This window comes from Convolutriloba macropyga, chromosome 6 (assembly GCF_964194025.1).
Source record: "Convolutriloba macropyga chromosome 6, txConMacr16.3, whole genome shotgun sequence".
NCBI classification, from domain to species: Eukaryota; Metazoa; Xenacoelomorpha; order Acoela; family Convolutidae; genus Convolutriloba; species Convolutriloba macropyga.
Genome location: NC_134473.1, coordinates 50442753 through 50470558, shown reverse-complemented (window position 1 = coordinate 50470558; position 27806 = coordinate 50442753). Strand labels below are relative to the sequence as shown.

General features: G+C 34.8%; 2 protein-coding genes across 2 annotated transcripts in view; one reads left to right on the top strand and one right to left on the bottom strand.

Moving 5' to 3' along the window:
- Nucleotides 1-27806, top strand: part of LOC142341735 (26S proteasome regulatory subunit 10B) — a 400468-nt gene that overhangs the window by 142451 nt on the left and 230211 nt on the right. The window lies entirely within an intron of this gene.
- The window catches only part of LOC142341737 (S phase cyclin A-associated protein in the endoplasmic reticulum-like), a 636081-nt gene continuing 608309 nt past the window's right edge, over nt 35-27806 (bottom strand). Inside the window, exons 28-29 of the mRNA XM_075392909.1 lie at nt 10456-10516; nt 35-469 (exon numbers count right to left, since the gene is read on the bottom strand). Coding sequence (XP_075249024.1) covers nt 396-469; nt 10456-10516 — 135 coding nt within the window. The 3' untranslated portion in view covers nt 35-395. The remainder of the gene's footprint in view (nt 470-10455; nt 10517-27806) is intronic.

Genomic DNA, 27806 nt, shown 5'->3' with positions numbered 1-27806 from the left:
GTGCGTGAATAATTTGAATCGAAAAAAAACAAAGTTGAATTTGAAATATTTCAATTGACAAGACGCGATTGTATTATTACAAAATTTATAATTTCAACTCAAATAATTACATTTTGTGAAAATGTACAATCAAAAGTAAGGCAAGAGAACATTATACTATATTATCAATACTACAACAAAACTACTACACAACAATGAAATTCAATTTTTCATAAAATCAGTGATTGGTTGATTAGCATTAATCGCAATGGAAGCATCAATAGCTAGCTGTGTCACTATTTACAGAGGTTAATTGTAGTCAAGTTTAACTTTTTCAACAAAGCGTCTAAGTCTGCTTTCATAAGTTGCCAATTGAGTGCGAGTCATGGTTGATATATGCGGCTAATTATATCCTCCTAATTGGCAAAAAATTGAATAGCCGCATCCCAAAACTGAATTGGAAATCTTTTCATCAGTTCGAATTTGGATCCTGAAACAAAAATTATTTTATATGATAATTATAAGATAATTATATCTTAACATGATTATTACTTTGATACAAATGTTCTGACCATGGCAACTTGGAAAAACATAGCTGGCAGATTGCCAGAAAATAGCCGCAATAGATTCGTAGATCGGCAGTCTAAAAAAACAGTAAAAAAGACAGACCAAAAAATTTGTCTTTTCATTGAAGGCTGATCTGTTATATTTTGATTAAAAATGTGTATAAGTTATTGCTGCCTCTATTAGCTGATCTCAAATTTCCTTCATTTAGAGTGACACACACCCATTTGACCTTATCTCTTTGAATTAAAGTAAAGAAAAGTCAATTTCAAATTGAGGAAGTCATTTTTAAGAGTGAGGTAAGTCAAGTGTGACCAAAAATTTAATCACGCGCATGAACAAAAAAACTAGCTCCACTAAGATCGAAAAATGACGTCACACATGCAATTCAGTTGAAATTGCATGAACGAATGAACAAGAAGTGGCTGTGACGTCATATGGTCGTAACAAAAATGACGAAATAAAAAAACATAGCAGGACAAGTCCTGACGTACAATTCAAAGGATATTCATTGACTAAACAGAAAACTAGACCTAGATCGGACTATGAATGGATTTGAAAAATCATTTAGAAAAAAATCCTATCCAAAAAATCGAAAAAACAGTAAAAATCAAAGTGAAATTGCCGCATGTGAACAAAACCAACTAGCCAGAAAGCGATTTTTGTTCAAACACCATATTCTCACTCTACTTTTAAAATTAGAGCGAAAAAATTTCAGGCCGCAAAACCACTCGCTTTTTCGCTCCATTTCCTGTTTCGGCGTGACCAAAATCACTACACCAATTTGACTTCAAAAATCATGAAAATGTGTGAACAGATCTTCAAAAAAAAGACAGCACCCCATAACAATTCAAATTCTTTGAATTGTAAAAAACCAAGAGAAGGCCAATAATAGCCCCAGCTATCGCTGTTCGGCTATTAATAACCTTTAATCGGTCGCACTCAAGCCAAGTTCAACAATTTCGCTAAGAAAATTATTATTTAGCTCACAGATCTCTCATTTTAAGCTAAAAAATTTACTTTCATTTTGGCTGAGAAAAGGAAATTTGGACGTGAAAGCAATAATCGGAAAAAAACAGACGTTCAGACTAACGTCAGATGAATTGCTCTCTAACGACAGGCGAGGCGATTTACTTTAGAGGAGGTAGCTTAGAGGTTTTCAATTGTTTCAACTGGTTGGTCAGAGCTTTTTGATCAATAAAGTTAAACAAGGAGGCTCGGTAATGTGCGTACGCACATAATGTTCCGACCCCGCTCATCCACATTCTTGACTTAATTGGCTACCAAATGATGAAGAGATCAAAAACATACATATCGTTCAATAAACAACCAATAGAATACAATAATGCCACGCTAGACGGCCGATGAAAGTTTTTGATAATAGAACAACTAAAAAAAGACCATAAAAATAAAAAAGCAAACATTATTTACGACCGCAACTCGATGTCTATAATAAAAAATCATAACAAAATCAAACTCGCATCAGATAAAACCTAAACAAAAACAGTTTAACCTATACTTCATTAGAAAAGATATGCGACTGGTTAACAAGTCAACAAAAAAGAGAAAACACAGCAAAAGGTGCAAACAGCAAAAACACGTTTCTGTTTTTGAAAACAATTAACTTCAGTTATTAATGTCATTAGATGTCACCTGGAATCACAGGAATTTTCATTTATATCTCCATAGGAAGAAATTGAGACATGCCATAATCCAATCTTCCATTGCGCAAAATTTCAAAGCCAATGGAACTTACGATTATTGTTATAACCAAGAAAACAAAAATCCTCTAAAAAGAATAAATAAACAAAAATCTCAAACATTTTATGAAGTCTCGCAGTAAAAGTAGTAACAAAGACGAGAAACAGAAGTTTGAAGCTAAAACCATTATAAGGGTTAACTCATAGCTCACTGCAAACGGGTTGCGACCTGTGTTTATAGAGACTGAGCTACAATTTGACCGAAAAACTGTTTTAAAAAAATGTCGAAGCTCAAAAACCCAAAAATGCGATAAAAGGTAATTGAGAATTCTAATTATCGATATTGAGTTACATGGTGACCAAATTGAAAGCAAAAATGTTGAGATTTTTTTTTAAATTTAATTTGAAAGTCAATAAAACAAAGAGCTTTAAACTGAAATCTTTATCTAGGTGGAGTTATACGTCCTGGGGAAGCAATTGCGACCTATCGTTTTCAGATATATGGCGTACAACAACAAAAGGCGTAGTATCAAAACAAGGAAAACATTAGTTGAATATAAAAAGGTTTCCAACAATAATTTTCTACTCACATTAAATTGGCTTTTGACTGTTTTTACTGAGGCCGCACTCGAAATTGAGTGAAGTAAGATAAAATAAAGGCAAAGTTCAAAAATTCACCAATGTTTTCTTAACAAATATATTCAAAGTCATAACAGACATTAGATAAGAACTGAAAGAATTGTCTAGGTTCATCTATACCTCCTAAAAAGCTAACTGCATCTTTAATTGGGAGCACTAAGTCATTGGCTACAAACTGTATAACAAACGAAAGCAAAACTCAAGAAGTCCAAAAAAACAAGTCACTAGGAAAAAGTTTCTAGAAAAACAAGTAACTAGGAAACTCAGAGGGGCCAAAAAGATAAATGTTAAAAACAAGCAGCACCAGAAAAAATCCAGAAACTTTGTTTGAGAGGAATTAAACGGATGTCCACAAAATCCAAATCCATTTTTGGAATGGAATTTGTATACTTTATACATGCTGCTACAAGCCGAAGGACAATTAGGAGGCGATTAGTGTATAGTCAAGGAGAAAAAAGTTTCAAAACAGATGGCAGCCTTTTTTTCAGAAACCGTCCGATTTTCACCAAAGGCGCATAATTTCAATAATCGAAATGCCGAAAATCTCTGGCCTATTTTTGCTTGTAACTGATTACCTCATTAGTTAATTCTGCGTTCTATCGGTTGCACTAGCTCAAAAATTTCAACCTATTTATTTAAAAAATAGTCTCCAAAATCTATTGTAATCCTTCATCGAAGCAACTTCGAAACTTGCTGTTCTTTCAATTCACTGATATAACATTTTCGGATCTCTGGAATACACCTTAATGTTAACCGTTTACCCTCACAAGAACACGACACTGTAACGCTCATTATCATAATAATACAAAATGAATGCTCCTTTTCCACTGTGTGAGTTGAAGCTTTTCTCACAAACGTGTGCATAAATTTGCCGCTAATATGCTAATGAATTAAAACGCGATATAATTATTTAAATCCACAACAGTTTTCCTCTTATGAACTTTCTTCTTTTCCTTAACATTTTATCCGTCTGTTTACGTGATTGTAAGTAAATTGTTAGCATGTAAGAACTTTTCCATGTCTGGGTAAGTATGTACATACGCAACCCGGGGGTAACTAACGGTGAAAAGTATGAACTATTAAGAAAGTTATAAAAGCACGTCAAATAGGATTGCATAATAAATCAATACAATTGAGGGAGCTTACGCTGTAACTTATAAATAGATTTTTAGAGTAAATATTACGCAAAGCACCTTAAAAATGTTGCTTACAAGGATTACACAAGGAGCGGATTAGCAGGTCTTGAAATGTGCACAAAAGAAAAGCCCCGGGGCTGTTTTGTCACTGGGGAATTCTATGAAAACACTTCATTATTTATTTACCGGACCAAATATCACCCCTCCACTCTCTTCTCTCCCATCACAACGCAACCCTCTTTTAACAAATATAGATCTCAGGGCAAATATGGGTGACGCAAAACAAGCAGACTACGCTCCATGTTCAAAGAGAAAAAAGTATTCAATCAAACTATCAATCCTGTAGAAACTATTTCGAAGTCAAATGAAACTTAACTGCCGTTAAAACACTTCAAACTACTGCTGATTAGCAAATAAAAAGTCAACATCTGACGATCAAATGGACCACAGAAACTATTTAAAATAATGGGGTAAAATTTCAGTGCTGGCCTTAAAAATCGAATGGCGTCGGAAAAGTTGCTAGAAAACATAACAGATTGTCAGAAAATAGATAAGATAGCTTCGTAGACATTTAGTCTCAAAAAACCAGTGGCAAACTTAAACCGACTAACGTCGGATGAACTTCTCGCAAACGATAGGCGGGGGTAATTTAATTTAGGGATGTAGGGAATTTTTATGGGTGCCAAAACTGGGACCTCATGGGGTTCGCACCCGCAGCCTCCAGGACAGCAGTCTGACATCGTCACCACACAGTTACAATGAATTCGATCCTCAATCGCTCATAATCGCTTTTATATCAGCAACATCTAATCAGAGCAATTGAAAACGAAGAAGTGAAGCGTGAAAAAAGTAAAGTTGTAGAACAAAGACGCAAAAACGCTCAAGCGCAAACGTTGCAATAAAAAAAAAGACAAGCAAGTTTAGAATAACTGCCTAAAACATCGTTCGAAAGCAATTGAAAAATGCGAGAGCAATTAAACTAACAAAATAAAAAGACAATTTCAACTTAGAAACTTAAAGAAATTAGAAACAAAGATTGAGAGAAAAAATATGTCAAAAGGAGACAAATAAAAACAAAGCCTGCTGACTGGAACATAACCACCGTTGACACCTGACGAAGTCTGGATTGAATAGGGCAAAAAAACATAACCGGCAGATTGCCGGATAATAGCCGCCGTTGATTCCCATTACCAAGATTAGGATTGAAAAGAGAGAAAGAACTAGTGAAAAAAATGATTTTTGTACAAAAAGTTTTAAAATGCGAACTATTTTGATGTCATTTTGGAGCTGAACATACTCCTGTTTCGTAGTTAGACCACAAATGGGCTAGTATCAATACCAATAACCATTAGAGATGGTAACTAAGAACACAGTTCGTGTAACGGGCATCTAAAATCGGGCTTTATGGGTTTATCCCGTTTCTATTTCTGATTTCGTTTCTCAATGCTGACTCTGTTCATTTTGAATTGTTTTGCTGAGCAACTGATGTCCAAAAACACTTTTAGCAGAATGAGAGCGAAGTAAAACTAGCCTAGAGAAGTCAAAAGAGATTTCATGCAAAATGTTGAGCAGGCTACGAAATAAGATAAAGCGAAAGATTTTTATTCGACGAAGTAAAAAAACATAGCAGGACAAGTCCTGAAATACAATCCAAGGAATTGAATGAAAAACAGACCTAATGTACCTGACCAGCAGATCAATCGAACAATCCCAGCCAAAAAGACGAAGTCTCGAAAGTTGAGAAACTAGAAGAATCAAACTAAACAAAAAGAACAATTATTCTTAAAACTCTTGAAGCTTTTAACCTGAAGGCCATTTATGACACAATGCAATAAAGTCATTAAATCACGCAAAAGACTTGAGAGATTAATTTGACACTGAAGACAGATAATCTCGAAAAAAATGACAAATGCTTCAAAAAGAAATGAAAAATGCTTCAAATAAAAAGGAAAAATTTAAAGATATTTTTCAAAAACGTGTCTGGAAAAATTGGTCAAATTCATTTTTTCTCTGTGGTGTTCTGTCTTGTAACTCATCTGCAACATTTAAAAAGTTTCGTTGGCCAATAAAGATAGTTTAGCTCAGAAAATGACCAAAAAAAATTCAAAAAATTTGAAAACAATCAAAAAAATTTAAATTGTAAGCTTTATTTAGAAAATTACTTATATTTGCAATTTTAAAAAAACAGAAAACTATTTTGTTGCCACTAGAAACTCTGCAATAACATACTAGCAAACTCAATAGCAGCAAACCCCTAAAGGAAATGTTTTGGCTGTTCAGGTTAGAGAAACCTAAAAATTGACAACAATTTTAAAAATATTGGCTTATACCATGGCCAATAAAAATTTTGCAGTAAACTATTAGCAAATCCTAGACTAGATTTCTTGCCCCCTGGAGCTGGAAAACTTGAATAATGACAATTAATGTCAGAAAATTGGAAAAAACTGCAAGTTTTATCAAAAAAATTGGTAAAATTCGTGAAGTTGAAAACCATTCCATTACCACTAGAAACTATAAAATAACCTATTATTGTGACATCAAGAGCTGAAACAACAAAATTATTCAAAAAACTTCAAAAATTTTAAAAATTAGAATAAATTACCGTGTTTATATTTGGTGTAGCAATACATATAGCTCTTAAAATGGCCATAAAAAGTAATTACGTCTTGCAAAAGACCTTTACCAGCTTTTACAAACCTCAATTTCAGACTGGTCCAGCAAAAAATCCGAAAAAAGACGAAAAAATTGCAACATTTTGGGCTCAAAAACTTCTGAAAATGACCTGTTAACCTTGGAGTACGGCCTTCCCAGTAGCTTCGCCACTCTAAGTACTTGAAGAACTACTAAACGCGGCTAAGGGCCTCTAATGAAACTTGATGCCCGCTGAGCTTTACCTGTTTATCCCGTTTTGAAAGCTCAGAGTCATAAAAAAAGTATGAAAATATCTTACAAAAATAAAAAAAGACAGAGCACCAATACAATCCAATTCTTGGATTGTAAAAAAATAGGAGCGCTGTAATAGCCGGCTGAGAAGCTGAGGCGGTTAGTAATAACGATACAAACTGACAGCACAAGTGTCGAAAAGTGTTATATTGTGGTCGACATTTTCCTTAGATAAGTATAAGATGGTACATTCAGCCTATAATCTGGAGGCCAATAAGTTAGCATAATAGTGCTATTACCAGTTAGTACAATAGTTTAAGAAACTTCGATAACTCAACGCACTAAGCGTTGACATTCAGCCTCATGTCTGGGGTTTTTCGGTTTATCCCGTTTTGTTTGATTTCGCATTTGCCCTTTCAAGTATTTGCGTTAATGTGTTGAAGAAATTGGGAAAGCCATTCAGTTGAAACAGTGAGTGACGTAAGAAATAAGCCAAAGGTGTATTTATGTAAAACGAAAATGGTAAAGGCAAATTTGGAGAAGGAGAGCGCCTAAATAATATCCGTCTGAGATGACAGCGGTTATTAATTATGCAAATGCTATCAAAAAGGTGAGCAAGCTAAAAACTGCCAGCAAAACATCAAATCATAACAGAATAACCTCGGACAAGTCCTCTCGATTGACTGGAAGGGGCTCAATTTTATTTTTTAAAAGGGGGATTCTGGCGGCCTACAAGAACTAAACCAGAAAGATTCAAAGTGACTTAACAATGGAACTTAAGTAGTAAATTGTATTAAGTAGTTCAACTGTCACTCGAAAAGTTGAAAGCGATCAAGTGAACATTTTGCATTAAACCATAGCTATAACACTCTAGAATTGATTCGAATTAAAACATGACCCAGCACTCCGACAACTACTCACTAATACTATCTACAAAAACTCACTGATACGGATAGTGTTATTAAAGTATGAATAACACTATCCGCTTCTAAAATAAAATATATACAATCAAAATATCTAAACCGGATGTCTTCAGAAAAAATTTCCACAAGTTGTGATTGCAAAGCAACCGTTTCTGATAAAACATTGAATTACCACGCAAAATATAGAACAATTAAAATTGTACAACTGAGAAACCGATTTAGAAAACGGAAGCAAGTGAAAACTGAGAATCTGTTAACAAAACTGAGAACAAGTAACAATATCCCACCAATCGTTAATTGGAGACGTTGCAGATTCGTAGTCACACTAACACGACAGCGGGAACGTCTGCAAGCAACACAAAAAAGAAAAATACTTCATACAATTCAATAAGAACTGGCCCCTCAAACGATTATATGCCTTTCTTCAAACAAAAACCAAAAACACCTGTAAGTAGACTGTTTTTAACTTCTGAAAAGTAGAAAATATAACAAAAGTAACTTACTGACGTTGGAAGACGTGCTCTTAAAGGTCTGGATTGCGGCCGTCTTTGCTCGCTGCAGTTTCCTTAAGCGGAAGCGGTGGGGGTATAAAAATAGCGGTGATCAAAAGCAGGATGGAGGCAAAAATGGAGAGGGTCCAAACCAATTAAAACGCCCTGTACATCGGGAAGTTGAGCCTACACATCAGAATTCAGTGAAGGAGGGGTCTTAACTTCCAAGCGTCGTATACTCAGGCACTTGTAGGCCTGCAAGATAACTGTTCAGCAACCTAATGTCTTGACCTGTTTTACCAGTTAATCCCATTTCTCAAGAGAAAAAGTCACAAAAATTTGGCAGACGGACAAATTACGATGTGACAGAAAATCGCATTAGGACCAACAGCACAAACATAATTGACCCAAACTTCAATTTAGAGCAATTAAATAGGCAAACTTCAAAAACAGACAAAAGGGACAAATTATCACTAAATGAAAACCTAGCCGGCAGATTGCCGGTAAATAGCCGCAATAGACGCTTTGGCTTACGATGAATTGAAAGAAGTAAAGCAATAAGATTTACAGATCGACCACTAGTTTTTTAATAGACCACTAGACTTTTTGGGTTAGATTCAGACTGTCATTTTTATGAGACACATTTGCTCTAATCAAAATTAATATTTGATATTAAAACCCAAGACTATATTACTCATGAATTAGGTCATATAAATTTGGCACTTTTTAGATGCACACTATTGACCTTTAATTAGAAAATGTTCATAAAATTTAAACTTCGATAAGTGAGTTCAGAAGTCATTTTTTTGAGTGAGGTAAGTCACGCAATTGACCTAAAAGCAAAAATGACGTCCGAACACAAATTTTAACAGCAAAGCAGTAGAAGTCGCTGAAGTCATTGAAAAAGTCAATTCCAAGAAGTCATGGTAAGACAAAACAAAAATCTGTTAGACGAAGTAAAAAAAATTAGGAGCGCAATAATAGCCGCCTGGAATTGCTGACGCGGCTATTAATCAATTTTAAACATAGTTCACAGACTGCGGGAATAGCTGCGAAATAGACTTGCGTGCCATAAAAAAACCGATAGAAGCAGATAAAGAAATGAGTCGAAAAAATTTATCACGGCCACCTTAAAAAAGTTATCACGCCCACTCAAAGGGGGTATATAATTGAGAAAATATTTGAGCGCAAAAAGTTTTGATAACCGAGAGGTTCGAAACCCAATCCCCGGCGTAAGAATCATTATCGACTCGGCTATCATACCTGTCTCAATAATTCGCTTACAATAATTTTTTAGCAACCGACAAATTCTAAATCAGAGCAATTTAGGTCACCCAAAAAAAAATCTAACGTGAAAAAAATCACTGAAAAAGACAACAAAAAACAGCATCAGACGACAAAACAAAAAATCAAGAGCACCGCAATATAGCTGCGCTCAGCCTACTGCTTCGGAGCTATAAACAAATTGGAAGTTTTTATCAATCAAATAAAAAATCAGTAAAAACAAAGAGAAACGCAACTGCCAAACGAAACCTCGAAAAAAGTTTCAGTTGGGGTGAGCGGAGTGAGAGGGGTTCAAGCGTCGGGCGGGGGACGATGGAAGGGTTGGGAGGACTGGACGAGAAGGGGGGTCCAAAACACCATGTGGAGGAGGATGGACAGAAGGGGTCAGACGGGTGATCAAACTTGCGCAAGATTAGAAGCGCTCTTCACACCATAAAATTGTCTCCTCCAAACACTTTCTGTGAATAGCATACTTAGAGAATAGTAAGGCCTAAGGCTCTGAGAGAGCTGCTTAGCCACTTAATGCCCACCAAGCTTTTTCTCGTTTTTGAGGACGAAGTCAAAAGGGCCAGACAAAAAATTAGTCAAGCGAAAAATTGCATAAATAAGATCACAGGGCTAATATAATTGCTACAAACTTTGTTTGAGAGCAATTAAACAAACCATTTAGACCAAAATATTTAGGGTGAGAGTTTAGAATTTCTGTTGAAAAACCGCAGTGCTCAAAAATTTCCGCTCGATTCGGTCTTCCAAAAACGCTCCTATTTTTTACTTTGCTCAGCAATTCAAACTTTGAGAGCAATTAAAAAAGGGGAAACTTACAACAACAAGGTCTGACAATGTTTTATTAGATTACCTGATATGACGAGCAGTGAATTCTCGGCGGGCGGTCGATCAACAATATCTGTCTTCTTTTTCTGAAAACACACACGGTTTAATCAGTACAATGCTCGGTACATCAAAACATTTTTTGCCGCATGTGAATATTGAAATATCGAAGAATTTGAAAAATTGTCACGTAGAAATCAGATTTTCTTAAGATGACTCGACAATTAGCCCTACATTGCGATATTTGAAATCGCGCATTTGGATCATTTCATTTATTTACATTCTTTTCAACGACCAAAAATTGGATTCCGCTTATTCTCAAAATAACTGTTAAGAACCCCCGATTCTTGTTTCTTAACATATTCATCTAGCTTTAACTCAAAATGAGGGGCGATTAACTCCACAGTTTGAAGCCCAACACCCCAGCAGAGGGAGGCAAGTCAGGGGAAAGAGGGTGTTTTAACTTTGTATAAATTAGACAGATGTCAAGTCGAGAGTTAATAATAAGTTATAACTAGTTAGCGGGGGAAGAGTGAGGCGTGTATTATTTTTGGTCAATTAGCCAGGCAGGATCTCTCAAGTCGCAAACAAAACCGATCGTCAAATCGAATCAATTCACGCTCAATTGCGACTACTACTCTATAGTCAATGCTAGTCAATAGTAACTGCTATAATAGTTGTGAATAGAATTTGGTTACTTAGTTCCAATAGCATTTCACATCCATTTAGTCCCCCAACATCCACATCAGTCAATCAATCAAAGCAACACAGACTCAAATCCAACTTCGACCAAACCAACTTGACTTAATTTACATTGTTTCTATTCCTTTTTGAAACATTTTACATGATGCTGCTGGCAATATTAACCCACCCCCCCTTGTGGCTGAGAAATCAGCTTCCTCAAACATTACTGACATAAATTGGCTACAATTCGTTGAGCTCTATCAACCACTAAAAACTAAAAAAAATTATGCTTCATAGGCCGAAACATTATTTTTTTTTTCAAATATAACCAGAAAATATGCTAAAAATGATGCAGGCGGATCAGCTTCAAAAGGTTGAATGAATACTTTAACAGTCATTTTTTACTGATTATCTTTTGAGGTCAGTCAGAACGTATTATTACTTTGGGCTAAATATCTTATTAAAAGAGTATCAACAGTTAGACAGATTTCAATTGAAAAGGGTATTACTGAACGGATTAGAATAAATGAGACCATTCAGTTAGCAATCTTTAATAAGAATGTATTAATCAGTTCTGACTGAACTACAATATTTGCTTCTACAACAACAACCGCATAGGCATCTTCACACCCCTTTGAATCAGAAAAAGGTTTGTAGTGAAAAATGTATTTCAGGAGCTATGCATGCACAAACTACTCATGTAGCGGGCGATTGGCATTCAGGTCGCAAAATGATTCTGATTACAGCTAAAAAATCAAGCTAAAATCACTTCTGACTTGAATTGTAAGCCATCCTCTCGTTATCCAATTAATTTAGGTGCTACAAATCTTCATATTTTCACTTTTGCAAATAAACAATTGAGCGACAGGTTACAGCGTCAAATAAAAAATGGAAAACCATGAGAATACAGTAGTTTGATTAGGTTTTGCTAGCGAAGCAGTTATTTTGCTTGATTCAAATTTTGAGAGTGGGCTTACTTATTTCAAATTTTAAGCTGAGTGCAAAACCTAATTCAGGCTACGACCGTTGAAGCCTGGATTCCGCAATTGTTAAATTTTCTGATTATATGGGATTTGGTTACCAATTTTCCTCCAAAACATCCTAGCTTTTTCATGTAACCCAATTCTGCAAAGTTTATGTATATTCCATGTGTTAAAATAGCAAAACGGAATTAAGTTACATTCTCGCTCAAACTTGACCGAGGTCATTCAGATCTGCCTTTGCTGTCTAATGTGTGGAATTGCCAAGGTCACGGCTGAGGAACGTCGAAACTATCACAACCAAAAAATGTGATAAAAATAAAAGGCTATGTATGATAAGACATGCTTGTAATACGAACTGCTATTTTGTAATTGGATCATAAAATGTAGAGATAAAGAAGAATCAATTGCTATATTATTAGGTATCAAGGATATCCTAATTGGATAAGACGACAAGTAACAGTGGGCAAAAAAAATATATTGCAGCTTTTTTGTCTTGTTTTTCAATTTCCACTGTGACACTGATTTGCTTTCAAGAATAGAAACCAATGGCTAAATCTCACTTCATTTCATGAAAAGAGAAAGTAAAAAAACCTTCTCAAAAAAGGTTTATCAATTTTCAATGATGAGTTTTGAGCTGCGTGTAAAAATTCCTTTAATGCAAAATTGCAACGATTTGTCTTTTTAACTGATGCAATATAATTTTCAACACTTCACAAACAAACAAAAATTAAAAACAATCGACTGACGTTAAGCGAATTGCTCTCAAACGACCAGCGATCGGTTGGCTTTGTCAGTAGCTAGCTGCGTTTTAGTGAGGCTAGCTTTAGCTTAATTCAAGGGGCGTGAGGTGAGTGCAGCGTGGGGGGCACCGGGGAGCTGATGGGGGGCAACAGTGGGGGGGGGGGCAACAGCGGGGGGGGGGGGAGGGTTTGGCTGAACGGGGCCCTTACAGCTTGAACGATGTGCAGGTGTGGGGATTGGGGGGTGGTGGAGTGAGAGGAGGGGCTGATGTGGTGTGGGGGGGGGGGGGGGTAGGGGGTCAACCTCAAAGAACCGCCCTTCACACCATAGGTATAAGTTTCCAAAACAGTTTCTGTGAATCGCAGACTTGGAAACTAGTGATCTGAAAGACTCTTAGAGAACTTAATGCCTACTGGGCGCTACCTTTATCCTGTTTTTGAGGACGAAAAATCTAATGGATCAGACGAAAAATTGGTCAAGCGACAAAACGAATAAAAAGACGAACAGGATTAATATAATTGCAACAAAATTCGTTTGAGAGCAATTAAAAACGTTTCTGGGTTACAAAAACGTTTTCTATTAGAACTGAATCTTCAATGAACACAAGATTCATTGTTTCAACTAACTTTGTTTGTTCGTTAAACTGCTTTTGCACGATGTATTTTTGTTTTATCCCATTGGATGATAAAATTAAGTTTGAAGATAAGATATTAAATTTAGTATTGAATTTAGCTTCACTTTTCAACTCTTCGAAATTGAATGTAAACAAGGGAGAGTTGCAACGAAGGGCGTCTCACAAGAAGAGCTCCAACCTGCAAAATAAACATCTAATAGCCGCCATCAGCTACATAAAAGATAGTATTTAGAGACTGGAAAAGGAATTACGGTATCGTTGATCTTCTTAATCATTGAAGTGTCAAAGAAACAGGATGCAAAAGTCATTGCCCCAGGAAAAAAAACGCGGTTACATCAATATACCGAAAAAGACAATGATTTTTGTCGACACAAAAACCTCTTTGGTGTGACAAATCATCACTTCAATTTGATTTTAAAAATCATGAGAGTGCAAAAAGATCTTTAAAAAGACAAACAAAGCGGACCAATTTCGGAAACGACTCGAAGGGCTGTTTCTGCCTAAAAAGATACCCATTAGAGGTCAATTCATGAACAAGGCAAGCTCTTAATAACAACTCAAAAAAAGAGAGAAAAACTAATCATTTTTAAAAAATATTACAGGGGCATATAAAACCAAATAAAAGCTCCTTTAGGCAAACTAGATCATTGAAATGCTCGTAAAATAATTTAAAAAACGAAATGCAGCAAATGGCAACATGGGGCGCAACGGTGGGAGGGGTGTTTGGCTGCACGGGGCCCTTACGACCAGAAAGATGTGCAGAGATGGAGATGAGGGTGAAGATAGGGGGGATGATAACCCTTCACATCATAAGTAAAAGTCTCCCAAACAGTTAAGTAACGAGTCTCCAAAACAGTTAAGATAAAGCAACGAGCATCTAAAACTGGACTCTCAGTGCATATTTTAAACGCTTTGAGCAGCATAAGTGGGAAAACTAGACCAGAGAGAAACTAGCCTATTCATTACACAAAATGTTGAAGGTGTGCCAAAAGCTAAACAGGTTTTTGATAGACGAAGTAAAAGGAGACTTATGAACCTTTACCTGTTTATTATATGTTTGAGGACGAAAAACCAAATGGCCAGACAAAAATCCTGTGGCATAAAAATCGCATTAAAACAGCAGGACTAATATAATTGCTGCAAACTTAATTTGAGAACAATTAATAACATAACCGACTAACGTCGGGCGAGTTGCTCTCAAACGGCCGTCGATCGGTTGGCTTCGTCAGTAGCTAGCCACGGTTTAGTTAGGCTGGCTTTAAATTAATTGTTCTAGGGGCGTAAGGTGAACACAGCGGGGTTGCACCGCAGCGCGGGTGTTAAGGTGGATTGGGGATACTGATGTGGGGAAAGTGGGTGGGGGTGTGGGGAAAGTGGGTGGGGGTGTGGGCAATGGGTGTGGGTGGGGGTGTTTGAAGAGCCGCCCATCACACCATAAGTATACAAGACAGTTTCTGTTAATCGCTTGGAAACCAGTGGACTTTATGCAAACTGGGCGCTACCTCAGTATCCCCTTTCTGAAGACAAAAATCCAATGGGCCAGAAGGAAAATCGGCCATGCGAAAAATTGCATAAGACAAACAGGATTAATATATTTAATACAAATTGCTTTTGAGAGCAATTATCAATGATTTCCTAAAAACCGCCTGTTAAGTAATTCATGATAAAAACATTTCTTCTATAACTCATTGTTAATGAGGATCAGAGATGATGACATTACGCCACATAACAGTAGCTGAAGTGCAGCATCAACAAAAAAGAAAAAAGATTAAACGTGAAGGAGAAAGAGAAGGAGAGAAACCCTAGCCGATACAGACGAAGAGAGATAGGAATATTTTCCACTATAAGATTCGACTCTGCAACGTCTAGTTTTCTAGCATTGTTAGTAAGAAATTCATAGAAAAAAAAATGAAAGGCAAAACTAAAAACAAAAATTTTCAACTTCGCAGTAAAATAAATTCAAAACCATTTTTTCTCAAAAGTTCTGTCAAGTAACCATCTCCAAGACATAAAAAGATTCGTTGGCCAGAAATGGTCGTTAAACTCAGAAATGGACCAAAATTATTGACAAATTTCGCAAACAATCGCAAATTTTAAGATTTTGCTAAAACTCAAGATATTAATATCTTAAGAACCATTTCAGTGATTCAAGAGACTATCCAGTATCCCTGTTTCAAGCCTGAAATAGCTTCACTGGCTCATAAAATCAACACACTTAGAACATGATAAAAAAAATTTCCAAAAATTTTGAAAAAAATTTTTAAAATTTTATCCAAAAATTACTAAAGCTGGAGTCATAAAAAATACTGACTACAATTCCATTAACTCCAAAAACTATGCAGCAGGTTATTATCAAACATTTGAGGAAGTTCCAGGCCCCGGAAAATTTCAAAAACATGAAATTGCAAATTTCAAAAAATTGCTTATATTCGTGATATTGAAATCTTGAAAAACATTCCCTTTCATCTATAAACTACGCAGTAACCTAGTATCAAACCATAGAGGAAGTTTCATGGCTCTTGAGGCTAGAGAAACCACAAAATGACAAATAAAAAATGAAAAGTTAAAAAATTTGCAAGTTTCATGAAAAAGATTGCTAAAACTTGTGATATTAAAAAGTTGAGAATCAATCCATGACCATAAAAAAACATTCTAGTAACTTAATATCAAACTCTATTACTATCAAAATGGCAAAAATTGTCAAAAAAATAATAGTCATAATAAAATCTTGCAAGACAATCCATTACATCTAGAAACTATACAGAAACCTATTTTCAAACCCTAGAGGAGGTTCCTTGTCGCTTAAGGCTGAAAAACAAAACAAAAATTTTCAAAAATTTGAAAAAAGCAAGTTTTATCAAAAAATTGCTAAAAATTGTGACATTAAAAAGTTGAAAAACTATTCGATGGCCTATAAAAATTTGTCAGTAACTGATTATCAAACCCCTTAGGAAGTATTCTGGCCCCTGGGCCTGGAAATACCTGAACAAGGAAAAATAAATGCCAAAAAATTGAAAAAAAATTCACGTTTTGTCAAAAAAAAAAATGCTAAAATTCGTGATGTTAAAATGTTGAAACCATTCCGTTACCCCTAGAAACCATGCAGTAACAAATGATTGAAACCTAGCGGAGGTTCTCTGACAACTAGGGCTAATAAACATCAAAAGATGTCAAACATTTTTAAAATCTCGAAAAAAATTGTAAAAATGGTATAAATTTGGGTATTTTTAGTAAGCGGTTGTTCATCAGTAGCTAGAAACGGGGTTGGGCGGGGGTTGGGCCAAGGGCTGATGGGGTACGGGGGGCAACAGTGGGGTGGGGGGGTCAACAGTGGAGGGGTCTTCAACCTCTAAGAACCGCTCTTCACACCATAAGTATAAGTCTCTAAAGCAGTTTGAGCTGAAATAGAGCACTGAAAGGCTCTAAGAACACTTAATGCCCGCTGGGAGCTAACTGTTTATCCCGTTTTTGAGGACGAAAAGTCAAAAGCGTCCGACGAAATCGGTCAAAACGAAAAATCGCATACAAAAAAGACCTACAGGACTAATATAATTGCTACAAACTTCGTTTGAGAGCAATTAAATATCAACATCAGAATGCTTCCCCAAATTAGAAAAAATAGACTGCTTTACAAAGCTGCACGAGAACAAAAACTCTGCTAGCTTAGAGAAATTTTTTTGACACCCGTTTCTTGCTCAATCGAAAACAGTGGTATGAAGAGAAAGTCCATTTCTTTTCGCTTCACTTTTCAATTTTGTTCAGCACCCCAACAATTTAAATTTATTCACGCGCTTGACAGTTTCTGCTTCAAAATTCACTCCCATAACATTGATTAAGACTTCTCCAATACTCTGAGCAGTAAAAACAGATCACCATATCTCCTCTTCAAATGTTGAAAGACAAGGCTTCAAAATAATTGAAATTCTTCGAATTTTGAAAACGGGCCCGTTATAATAACCAGAGGAGATGATAGCGGCTATTACAAAATTCTCTCTAAAAGCAATTAGCTATCCAACTGTTCAATAAACAAATTTAAGAAAAAAATTGATTGGCAAAAACTACAGGAGCTATTGTAGCTTACTTAAACTGGCTACCTAATCTCCCAGGAGCTGTTTTTGGCGAACTTCTGATTTGAATTTTACTACAATTTTAGAAGCAAAGCACAATGAAAGACAACTAACAAAGACACATAATGAGAAAGCCCGATTCGACTTTAAGGCAAGGATACAACCAACAAAAGTCCAAACAAAGTTAACAAATTCGATACACAAACAAAACATAACCGACTAAACATCGAAAGAAATGCTCTCGAACGACTAGTGGGAGCTCTAATCAATTGCAGCCTGCTTCAATCGGGGGGGGGGGGGGGCTAAATGGGCATAAGAAGTTCAATAGTGGGCTTCAAATAACCACATTAGAGGTTAACATAAACCACTTTAAGATTTTAAGTAAAAAATGACACCAATTTCGGCGCACTTTTCATTTGACTTTTAGTATGAAATTGCCGCCAATTGAATTCAGCCGCTTGAAATTGTGATTGCGGGAGAATTTTAGATCACGCGAAACGCAAAAAGTCAAGGGCGTAAAAGTCACTCGAAAAGTCAACTTTGTCAAGCAAAATTTTGCATAAAAAGACACACGTTTACAATAAATGCTATGAACTTCGTTCAAGGGCAATTAAACTATTAGCAAAGAGTTGGATTCCGTAGTCGCCAGTTTGATCTCGGGGAACCTATCTTCAATGGTCGGAGAAAAAGACACTTCTACAATACGCCTCTTCCAGACGTAAAATACATCAACATAACTCCTCTTCGAGTCGTCTAAAGACAGCACCCCAATACAATTTAAATTCTTTGAATTGTGAAAAAGAAGAGCACGTAAATAATAGCCTTTGAAAAGCTGACGGCGGCTATTAATAATTGCTTGAAAAAATGAAAGTTTTTTCAGCTATTGGTTCAGTTTTTCAAGCGCTTTCCAATGATACCACCTTTGTATCTCTCGGCAAAGGATAGCGGTCATAAGGTTCCTAACCTCCGAACAAATTTGGTTGAAAGGGTTGAAACAATTATTATTCGTGGTTTATCCTCGGTTCACTTAAACTTCTTTTTCAATTATCATACAGATTGTCGGCAGAGTTTAATTGTTCCGACCCCACTTGTGGGGGGGGGGGGAGGAACTATATACTCAAATGGGTTTTTTTTGTTTAGTCAAATTTGGACGATCGATATATTCATCGCAGAGAAATGTGAGTGGTATCATTCAAAAGCTGGTCCAGCGTAGAATTCAAAATTAAAAGGATTTTTTTTTATTTTCGTTTTTTTCGAGGAGTTATTGAGGATTGAAATTTTGTGTGAACACGGGGTATTTGTTCACTTTTAGGGTGATTTTTCTTCAAATTAAGATATTTTACTATAAAAAATAGTATTTCAAACTTGAATTTCTTGCCAAAAATGAATCAATTTTGTGCATCTAATAGACTTAAAGCCATAAAAGAGACTAGTTCTGGTCTCATAGGGAGCTTCAATATCAAAAAATTTCGAATTTTCGAGAGCTCTTTTTTATAAAACTTTTCTGCTTTTTTTGCTTTTTTAAGTCACCCAGAGACAAGTCACTTTTCATATCAAGTTTCCCTTAATGACAAACCTCCTTTACAGTCAAATGAGGCCCAATGAACAAAGTAAAATCGTTTTGAAGGAATTGCTCATGTTTTTTTATTAAATTCGACTCTGAGTTTAGGTAATTTTAAATGAAATTTTGAATTTCGTTTTGAGGTTTCACTAATTTTTTTGGAGTCCTATGGCATAGACTCGTTGACTAACAGCGCAATATATTCCACACTGAGATTTAAGTAAGCATATCTAGTGCATTAAGTGGACAGCTAATGGCTGTTATGCCTTTCAAAATAAATTTTCGAAAAAAAAATTTTAACATTAACGAATCAAAAACTTATTCTCGTGAACTCTTAGCCAGTCTCAGGATTGACAGGTCCACCTTCCTTCCTACTGCAAATAAAACTACTTTGGTTAGTGGTTTTATCTTCTAACTATGGGTTATATGATCTCAATGCCACAAGATATTAAAAAAATTTAAAATTTTTGGATATTTTCGCATTATTGGTTCCTTTTGAACTATTATCACATTATCCTAATATTGATAGCTCCCATTGCTTTCACGAAGACGTTTAATGGATCAGAGATAAAGTTTTCGAAGAAAAGTGTATGGATTAAATGGCTTCGACATTTTCTTCTCGCATTTTTCTACTGAATTTTTGGTTTTTTTTTCTGTATTAGTTGTTGTTTTCATAGACATAAGACTTAATGCGATGTGTTACTGATTAAAAATGCATGACAAACATATTTGTCCTTCCGTTGAGGCATAACGCAGCGAATTTATTGACTTCCGGTGAAAGCTATTGAATTTAATGGCTGTTAAGACTTTAAAAACAATTCTTCGAAAAAGTTTTTTGACAATAACTTCTCATTAACTTATCACAAAATTGACAGCTCCTATTGGCTTCCAGAAGACGTTTAATCGATCAAAGATAAATTTTTCAGAGAAAAGCTTATGGTTTCAATTTTCTTTGATCATTTCTTCTCGCACTTCTCTGAATTTTTGGTTTTTGCCTGATTTTGTTTTGTTTTCATAGTCATAAGACTTGTTGTTATGTCTTATTGGTCTCCTATGCAAGACAAACATTCCTATACTCCTATTGAAGCATATTTAAGCCTATTTATTGACTTCCGTTGAAATTTCATGAATTTAATGTCTAAAGAATTTATAAATAATTTTTTGAAAATTTTTTTGAACATTAACCAATCTAAAAATTTTCGTCAACTGTTAGTCAGTCTCAGTATTGACAGAGCCCACTTGCTTTCTACTGAAAAAAAATTAAGTTTCGTTGAAGGTTTTATATTCTAGGTTTAATTATATGACTTTAAAGTTTTCAGAGAAAAGCCAATGGTTTAAATGGCTTCGAAATTTTGTTCTCGCACTTTTCTACTGAATTTTAGTTTTCGCCTGTTTTTGTAGTTGTTTTCATAGTCTTAAGACTTATTGCGATCTTATATTGATTATCTATGCATGACAAACCTTTTTTTCCTGCCATCGTGTTATTTCTGAGCGTAGTTATTGACCTCCGTTAAAAGCTTTTGAGTTTAATTGCTGTTAAGACTTCAAAAAAAGTTTTTCGAAAAATTTTTTGAAGATTAACCGATCCTTAACTTTTTTCGCGCACTGTTAGTCAGTCTTAGTACTTACAGGATCCGTTTTTTATTATATTGCAGCTAAATTTAGTCTGGTTAGCGTTTTTATCTTCTATCTATTAGTTTTAAAGCTTCAATGGCTCGAGTTTTCATATATTTTTTTGAAATTTTTGGGTACTTTTTGTTATTTTTTAATCTTATCACAGTATCTTATTACTGACAGTACCCATTGGTTAAGGAAAGACGTTCAACGGATCATAGACTAAGTTTTCAGAGAACAGCTTATGATTTAAGCAGCTTCGAGACCTTCCTCTGGCACTCTTTTACAATTTTTGGTTTTTGCATTTTTGTTGTTGTTTTTATAGTCTTAAGACTTATTGTGGTCTCTTTTTGATTATCTATGCATGACAAATATCTTTCTCCTAACATCGTACTTTTTCTGAGCGTAGTTATTGAGCTCCGTCAAAAGCTTTTGAGGTAAATGCCGGTTAAGACCTTAAAAATAGTTTTTCGAGATTTTTTTTGGAACATTAACCAAACCTAAACTCTTTTTTCGTGAACTGTCAGTCAGCCTTAGTACTTTTTGGATCCTTTTTTTCTAATGCAGCCCAAAATATTCTGCTTAGCGGTTTTATCTTCTGCCTTTCAATTTTAAAACTTCATTGCCACTAGTTTTCACATTTTTTTAAAATTTTTTGGATACTTTTCTTATTTTTGGATCCTTTTGAAGTCTTATCACATTATCTTATTACTGATAGTTCCCATTGGTTAAAGTAAGACTTCCAACGGATCTTATTTAAAGATTTCAGAGAAGAACCGATGATTTTTTAAATTGCTTCGACACTTTCTTCTGGCACTTTTTTACTGAATTTTTTGTTGTTGACTGTCTTTGTTGTTGTTTTCATCTTCAGTAACATGTTGTAGGGTCTTTATGACCAAATATGATTGGCAAACAAACTTGTTGTTCCATGGAGGCATAATTTAGCGTATTTAGTGGATTCCGTTGAAAGGTAATGAAATAAATGAATGCTTCCCCAAATTAGAAAAAATAGACTGCTTTACAAAGCTGCACGAGAACAAAAACTCTGCTAGCTTAGAGAAATTTTTTTGACAACCGTTTCTCGCTCAATCGAAAACAGTGGTATGAAGAAAAAGTCCATTTCTTTTCGCTTCACTTTTCAATTTTGTTCAGCACCCCAACAATTTAAATTTATTCACGCGCTTGACAGTTTCTGCTTCAAAATTCACTCCCATAACATTGATTAAGACTTCTCCAATACTCTGAGCAGTAAAAACAGATCACCATATCTCCTCTTCAAATGTTGAAAGACAAGGCTTCAAAATAATTGAAATTCTTCGAATTTTGAAAACGGGCCCGTTATAATAACCAGAGGAGATGATAGCGGCTATTACAAAATTCTCTCTAAAAGCAATTAGCTATCTAACTGTTCAATAAACAAATTTAAGAAAAAAATTGATTGGCAAAAACTACAGGAGCTATTGTAGCTTACTTAAACTGGCTACCTAATCTCCCAGGAGCTGTTTTTGGCGAACTTCTGATTTGAATTTTACTACAATTTTAGAAGCAAAGCACAATGAAAGACAACTAACAAAGACACATAATGAGAAAGCCCGATTCGACTTTAAGGCAAGGATACAACCAACAAAAGTCCAAACAAAGTTAACAAATTCGATACACAAACAAAACATAACCGACTAAACATCGAAAGAAATGCTCTCGAACGACTAGTGGGAGCTCTAATCAATTGCAGCCTGCTTCAATCGGGGGGGGGGGGGGGGGGGGGGGGCTAAATGGGCATAAGAAGTTCAATAGTGGGCTTCAAATAACCACACTAGAGGTTAACATAAACCACTTTAAGATTTTAAGTAAAAAATGACACCAATTTCGGCGCACTTTTCATTTGACTTTTAGTATGAAATTGCCGCCAATTGAATTCAGCCGCTTGAAATTGTGATTGCGGGAGAATTTTAGATCACGCGAAACGCAAAAAGTCAAGGGCGTAAAAGTCACTCGAAAAGTCAACTTTGTCAAGCAAAATTTTGCATAAAAAGACACACGTTTACAATAAATGCTATGAACTTCGTTCAAGGGCAATTAAACTATTAGCAAAGAGTTGGATTCCGTAGTCGCCAGTTTGATCTCGGGGAACCTATCTTCAATGGTCGGAGAAAAAGACACTTCTACAATACGCCTCTTCCAGACGTAAAATACATCAACATAACTCCTCTTCGAGTCGTCTAAAGACAGCACCCCAATACAATTTAAATTCTTTGAATTGTGAAAAAGAAGAGCACGTAAATAATAGCCTTTGAAAAGCTGACGGCGGCTATTAATAATTGCTTGAAAAAATGAAAGTTTTTTCAGCTATTGGTTCAGTTTTTCAAGCGCTTTCCAATGATACCACCTTTGTATCTCTCGGCAAAGGATAGCGGTCATAAGGTTCCTAACCTCCGAACAAATTTGGTTGAAAGGGTTGAAACAATTATTATTCGTGGTTTATCCTCGGTTCACTTAAACTTCTTTTTCAATTATCATACAGATTGTCGGCAGAGTTTAATTGTTCCGACCCCACTTGTGGGGGGGGAGGAACTATATACTCAAATGGGTTTTTTTTGTTTAGTCAAATTTGGACGATCGATATATTCATCGCAGAGAAATGTGAGTGGTATCATTCAAAAGCTGGTCCAGCGTAGAATTCAAAATTAAAAGGATTTTTTTTTATTTTCGTTTTTTTCGAGGAGTTATTGAGGATTGAAATTTTGTGTGAACACGGGGTATTTGTTCACTTTTAGGGTGATTTTTCTTCAAATTAAGATATTTTACTATAAAAAATAGTATTTCAAACTTGAATTTCTTGCCAAAAATGAATCAATTTTGTGCATCTAATAGACTTAAAGCCATAAAAGAGACTAGTTCTGGTCTCATAGGGAGCTTCAATATCAAAAAATTTCGAATTTTCGAGAGCTCTTTTTTATAAAACTTTTCTGCTTTTTTTGCTTTTTTAAGTCACCCAGAGACAAGTCACTTTTCATATCAAGTTTCCCTTAATGACAAACCTCCTTTACAGTCAAATGAGGCCCAATGAACAAAATAAAATCGTTTTGAAGGAATTGCTCATGTTTTTTTATTAAATTCGACTCTGAGTTTAGGTAATTTTAAATGAAATTTTGAATTTCGTTTTGAGGTTTCACTAATTTTTTTGGAGTCCTATGGCATAGACTCGTTGACTAACAGCGCAATATATTCCACACTGAGATTTAAGTAAGCATATCTAGTGCATTAAGTGGACAGCTAATGGCTGTTATGCCTTTCAAAATAAATTTTCGAAAAAAAAATTTTAACATTAACGAATCAAAAACTTATTCTCGTGAACTCTTAGCCAGTCTCAGGATTGACAGGTCCACCTTCCTTCCTACTGCAAATAAAACTACTTTGGTTAGTGGTTTTATCTTCTAACTATGGGTTATATGATCTCAATGCCACAAGATACTAAAAAAATTTAAAATTTTTGGATATTTTCGCATTATTAATTCCTTTTGAACTATTATCACATTATCCTAATATTGATAGCTCCCATTGCTTTCACGAAGACGTTCAATGGATCAGAGATAAAGTTTTCGAAGAAAAGTGTATGGATTAAATGGCTTCGACATTTTCTTCTCGCATTTTTCTACTGAATTTTTGGTTTTTTTTTCTGTATTAGTTGTTGTTTTCATAGACATAAGACTTAATGCGATGTGTTACTGATTAAAAATGCATGACAAACATATTTGTCCTTCCGTTGAGGCATAACGCAGCGAATTTATTGACTTCCGGTGAAAGCTATTGAATTTAATGGCTGTTAAGACTTTAAAAACAATTCTTCGAAAAAGTTTTTTGACAATAACTTCTCATTAACTTATCACAAAATTGACAGCTCCTATTGGCTTCCAGAAGACGTTTAATCGATCAAAGATAAATTTTTCAGAGAAAAGCTTATGGTTTCAATTTTCTTTGATCATTTCTTCTCGCACTTCTCTGAATTTTTGGTTTTTGCCTGATTTTGTTTTGTTTTCATAGTCATAAGACTTGTTGTTATGTCTTATTGGTCTCCTATGCAAGACAAACATTCCTATACTCCTATTGAAGCATATTTAAGCCTATTTATTGACTTCCGTTGAAATTTCATGAATTTAATGTCTAAAGAATTTATAAATAATTTTTTGAAAATTTTTTTGAACATTAACCAATCTAAAAATTTTCGTCAACTGTTAGTCAGTCTCAGTATTGACAGAGCCCACTTGCTTTCTACTGAAAAAAAATTAAGTTTCGTTGAAGGTTTTATATTCTAGTTTTAATTATATGACTTTAAAGTTTTCAGAGAAAAGCCAATGGTTTAAATGGCTTCGAAATTTTGTTCTCGCACTTTTCTACTGAATTTTAGTTTTCGCCTGTTTTTGTAGTTGTTTTCATAGTCTTAAGACTTATTGCGATCTTATATTGATTATCTATGCATGACAAACCTTTTTTTCCTGCCATTGTGTTATTTCTGAGCGTAGTTATTGACCTCCGTTAAAAGCTTTTGAGTTTAATTGTTGTTAAGACGTTTTTATCTTCTATTAGTTTTAAAGCTTCAATGGCTCGAGTTTTCATATATTTTTTTGAAATTTTTGGGTACTTTTTGTTATTTTTTAATCTTATCACAGTATCTTATTACTGACAGTACCCATTGGTTAAGGAAAGACGTTCAACGGATCATAGACTAAGTTTTCAGAGAACAGCTTATGATTTAAGCAGCTTCGAGACCTTCCTCTGGCACTCTTTTACAATTTTTGGTTTTTGCCTTTTTGTTGTTGTTTTTATAGTCTTAAGACTTATTGTGGTCTCTTTTTGATTATCTATGCATGACAAATATCTTTCTCCTAACATCGTACTTTTTCTGAGCGTAGTTATTGAGCTCCGTCAAAAGCTTTTGAGGTAAATGCCGGTTAAGACCTTAAAAATAGTTTTTCGAGATTTTTTTTGGAACATTAACCAAACCTAAACTCTTTTTTCGTGAACTGTCAGTCAGCCTTAGTACTTTTTGGATCCTTTTTTTCTAATGCAGCCCAAAATATTCTGCTTAGCGGTTTTATCTTCTGCCTTTCAATTTTAAAACTTCATTGCCACTAGTTTTCACATTTTTTTAAAATTTTTTGGATACTTTTCTTATTTTTGGATCCTTTTGAAGTCTTATCACATTATCTTATTACTGATAGTTCCCATTGGTTAAAGTAAGACTTCCAACGGATCTTATTTAAAGATTTCAGAGAAGAACTGATGATTTTTTAAATTGCTTCGACACTTTCTTCTGGCACTTTTTTACTGAATTTTTTGTTGTTGACTGTCTTTGTTGTTGTTTTCATCTTCAGTAACATGTTGTAGGGTCTTTATGACCAAATATGATTGGCAAACAAACTTGTTGTTCCATGGAGGCATAATTTAGCGTATTTAGTGGATTCCGTTGAAAGGTAATGAAATTAATGGGGTTGATACTAGGAGTTTTCTCAAAAAATTCGTGGTTCTAATGTATTTGTTCATGTCTGATTTTTTGAAACTATATTGATAGAAAAGAAGAATGCCATTGCTGTTAAAAAAATTAATTGAACATAGAAGTTTTTAGTGAAAAGTTCATTTTTTAATGCCTTCGACACTTCTCTCGCTCAATTTTTCTCTTGAAATTGCTGTTTTTGCATGTTTTTGTTCTTTAGGTAGCCGTAGATTGCTGCCAAGTCTCTTAGGCTTGTAATTGAGGATAGGATGTAATTAATGATTTTACCGAATCAGATAGTCAGTTTATAGCCTTTATTCTTAAAGTTTTATGATATACATTTTCAAACATTTTTCAAACTTTTCAGTTTTTGGTGTTCTTTTCGTCAAAATTTAACTTATTTTCATCAATTAGAGGTCACATCCAATTTCTTGTATTCCAAAAAAACAAACAAAATCTACTGATATTCTTTGTCACCGATGCTTTGTTTGTTGGACAATATGCGTTTTTATAAACGTTTTTTTGAGTGGTCATTTTTAGGGCTTCTTTTTCTCTTCTTTCAGAACAATCGCATAGTAACAGATCACAATGGTTTACAAGTGTGGTCCATAAAAACTTATTTAATCTCTCACTATAATTCCTGCAGCTCAGTTAGTGTTAGTAGAAATAAGAATTGAATTAAAAATGTATAATATTCAGATAATAGCTAATAATTTTAATGGTGGCAATAGCTCGTGTTTTCGCAAATCGTTTCTAATTTTTTAGGTTTTTCTTTAGTTCGTTTCTAAGGCTTAAATTACCCAAACACAGGGCCTTTTAGTTTTGTAGTAACTTTTGGTAATTTATCCCGGATTTTTAAGTTAAAGCTAATGATTTTTAAGACATGAAATTTCTGGGTTTAAAAAACATTGATTAAATTTTGAATTTCGCCTCATTGACCGTTCTCTTTGTTGACTTTTAACATTGTCTCATTAAGAAAACTTTCCGTCCACTGTATAGTTAGGAGAATTTAAGTTTGAGTAGTTAAGGTTTTATCTGACAGCATTTTGACGTTGTTACTATGTGCTTTTAAATTTAGATATTCAGTTTTTGCCGTGAAGTTTTTGTTCTTGCTCATTTGCTGGTTGGTTTTTTGTTTCGTAGTCTCTTTAAGGTCAGATCTCATTGGCGCTGTAATAAAGCAAGGCATTATGTAATTCAATTAGTAGATAGGCTGTGTAACGATTGTTTTAAACTCAAACATCTATTTTTGTTATTTCTTCACTTGGTTGACAATTAAGTCAAAAATGTAGATGAGCTCGGGTCGGAACATCATGTGCGAACGCACATTAACGAGCCGCCTTGTTGCATTATATACGTGAATAGAAATACAAAAAGGACTTCAGCAACGACAAAAAGATATTAGAAATTAAGATACTAATGAATGATTGAAAATAATCTAAACATAACCAACTAAGGTTCTCTCTTAGTGGCTCTAAAACGATAGGCGAGGGGTTGGCTTTGGCAATAGCTATATTATGTTTGGAGAGGGAGGCAAGAAAAACAGAAAGGGGCTTCGCCAAATCGTACAATTAAGAGACTACCATAGCTCCGATAGAGCACTG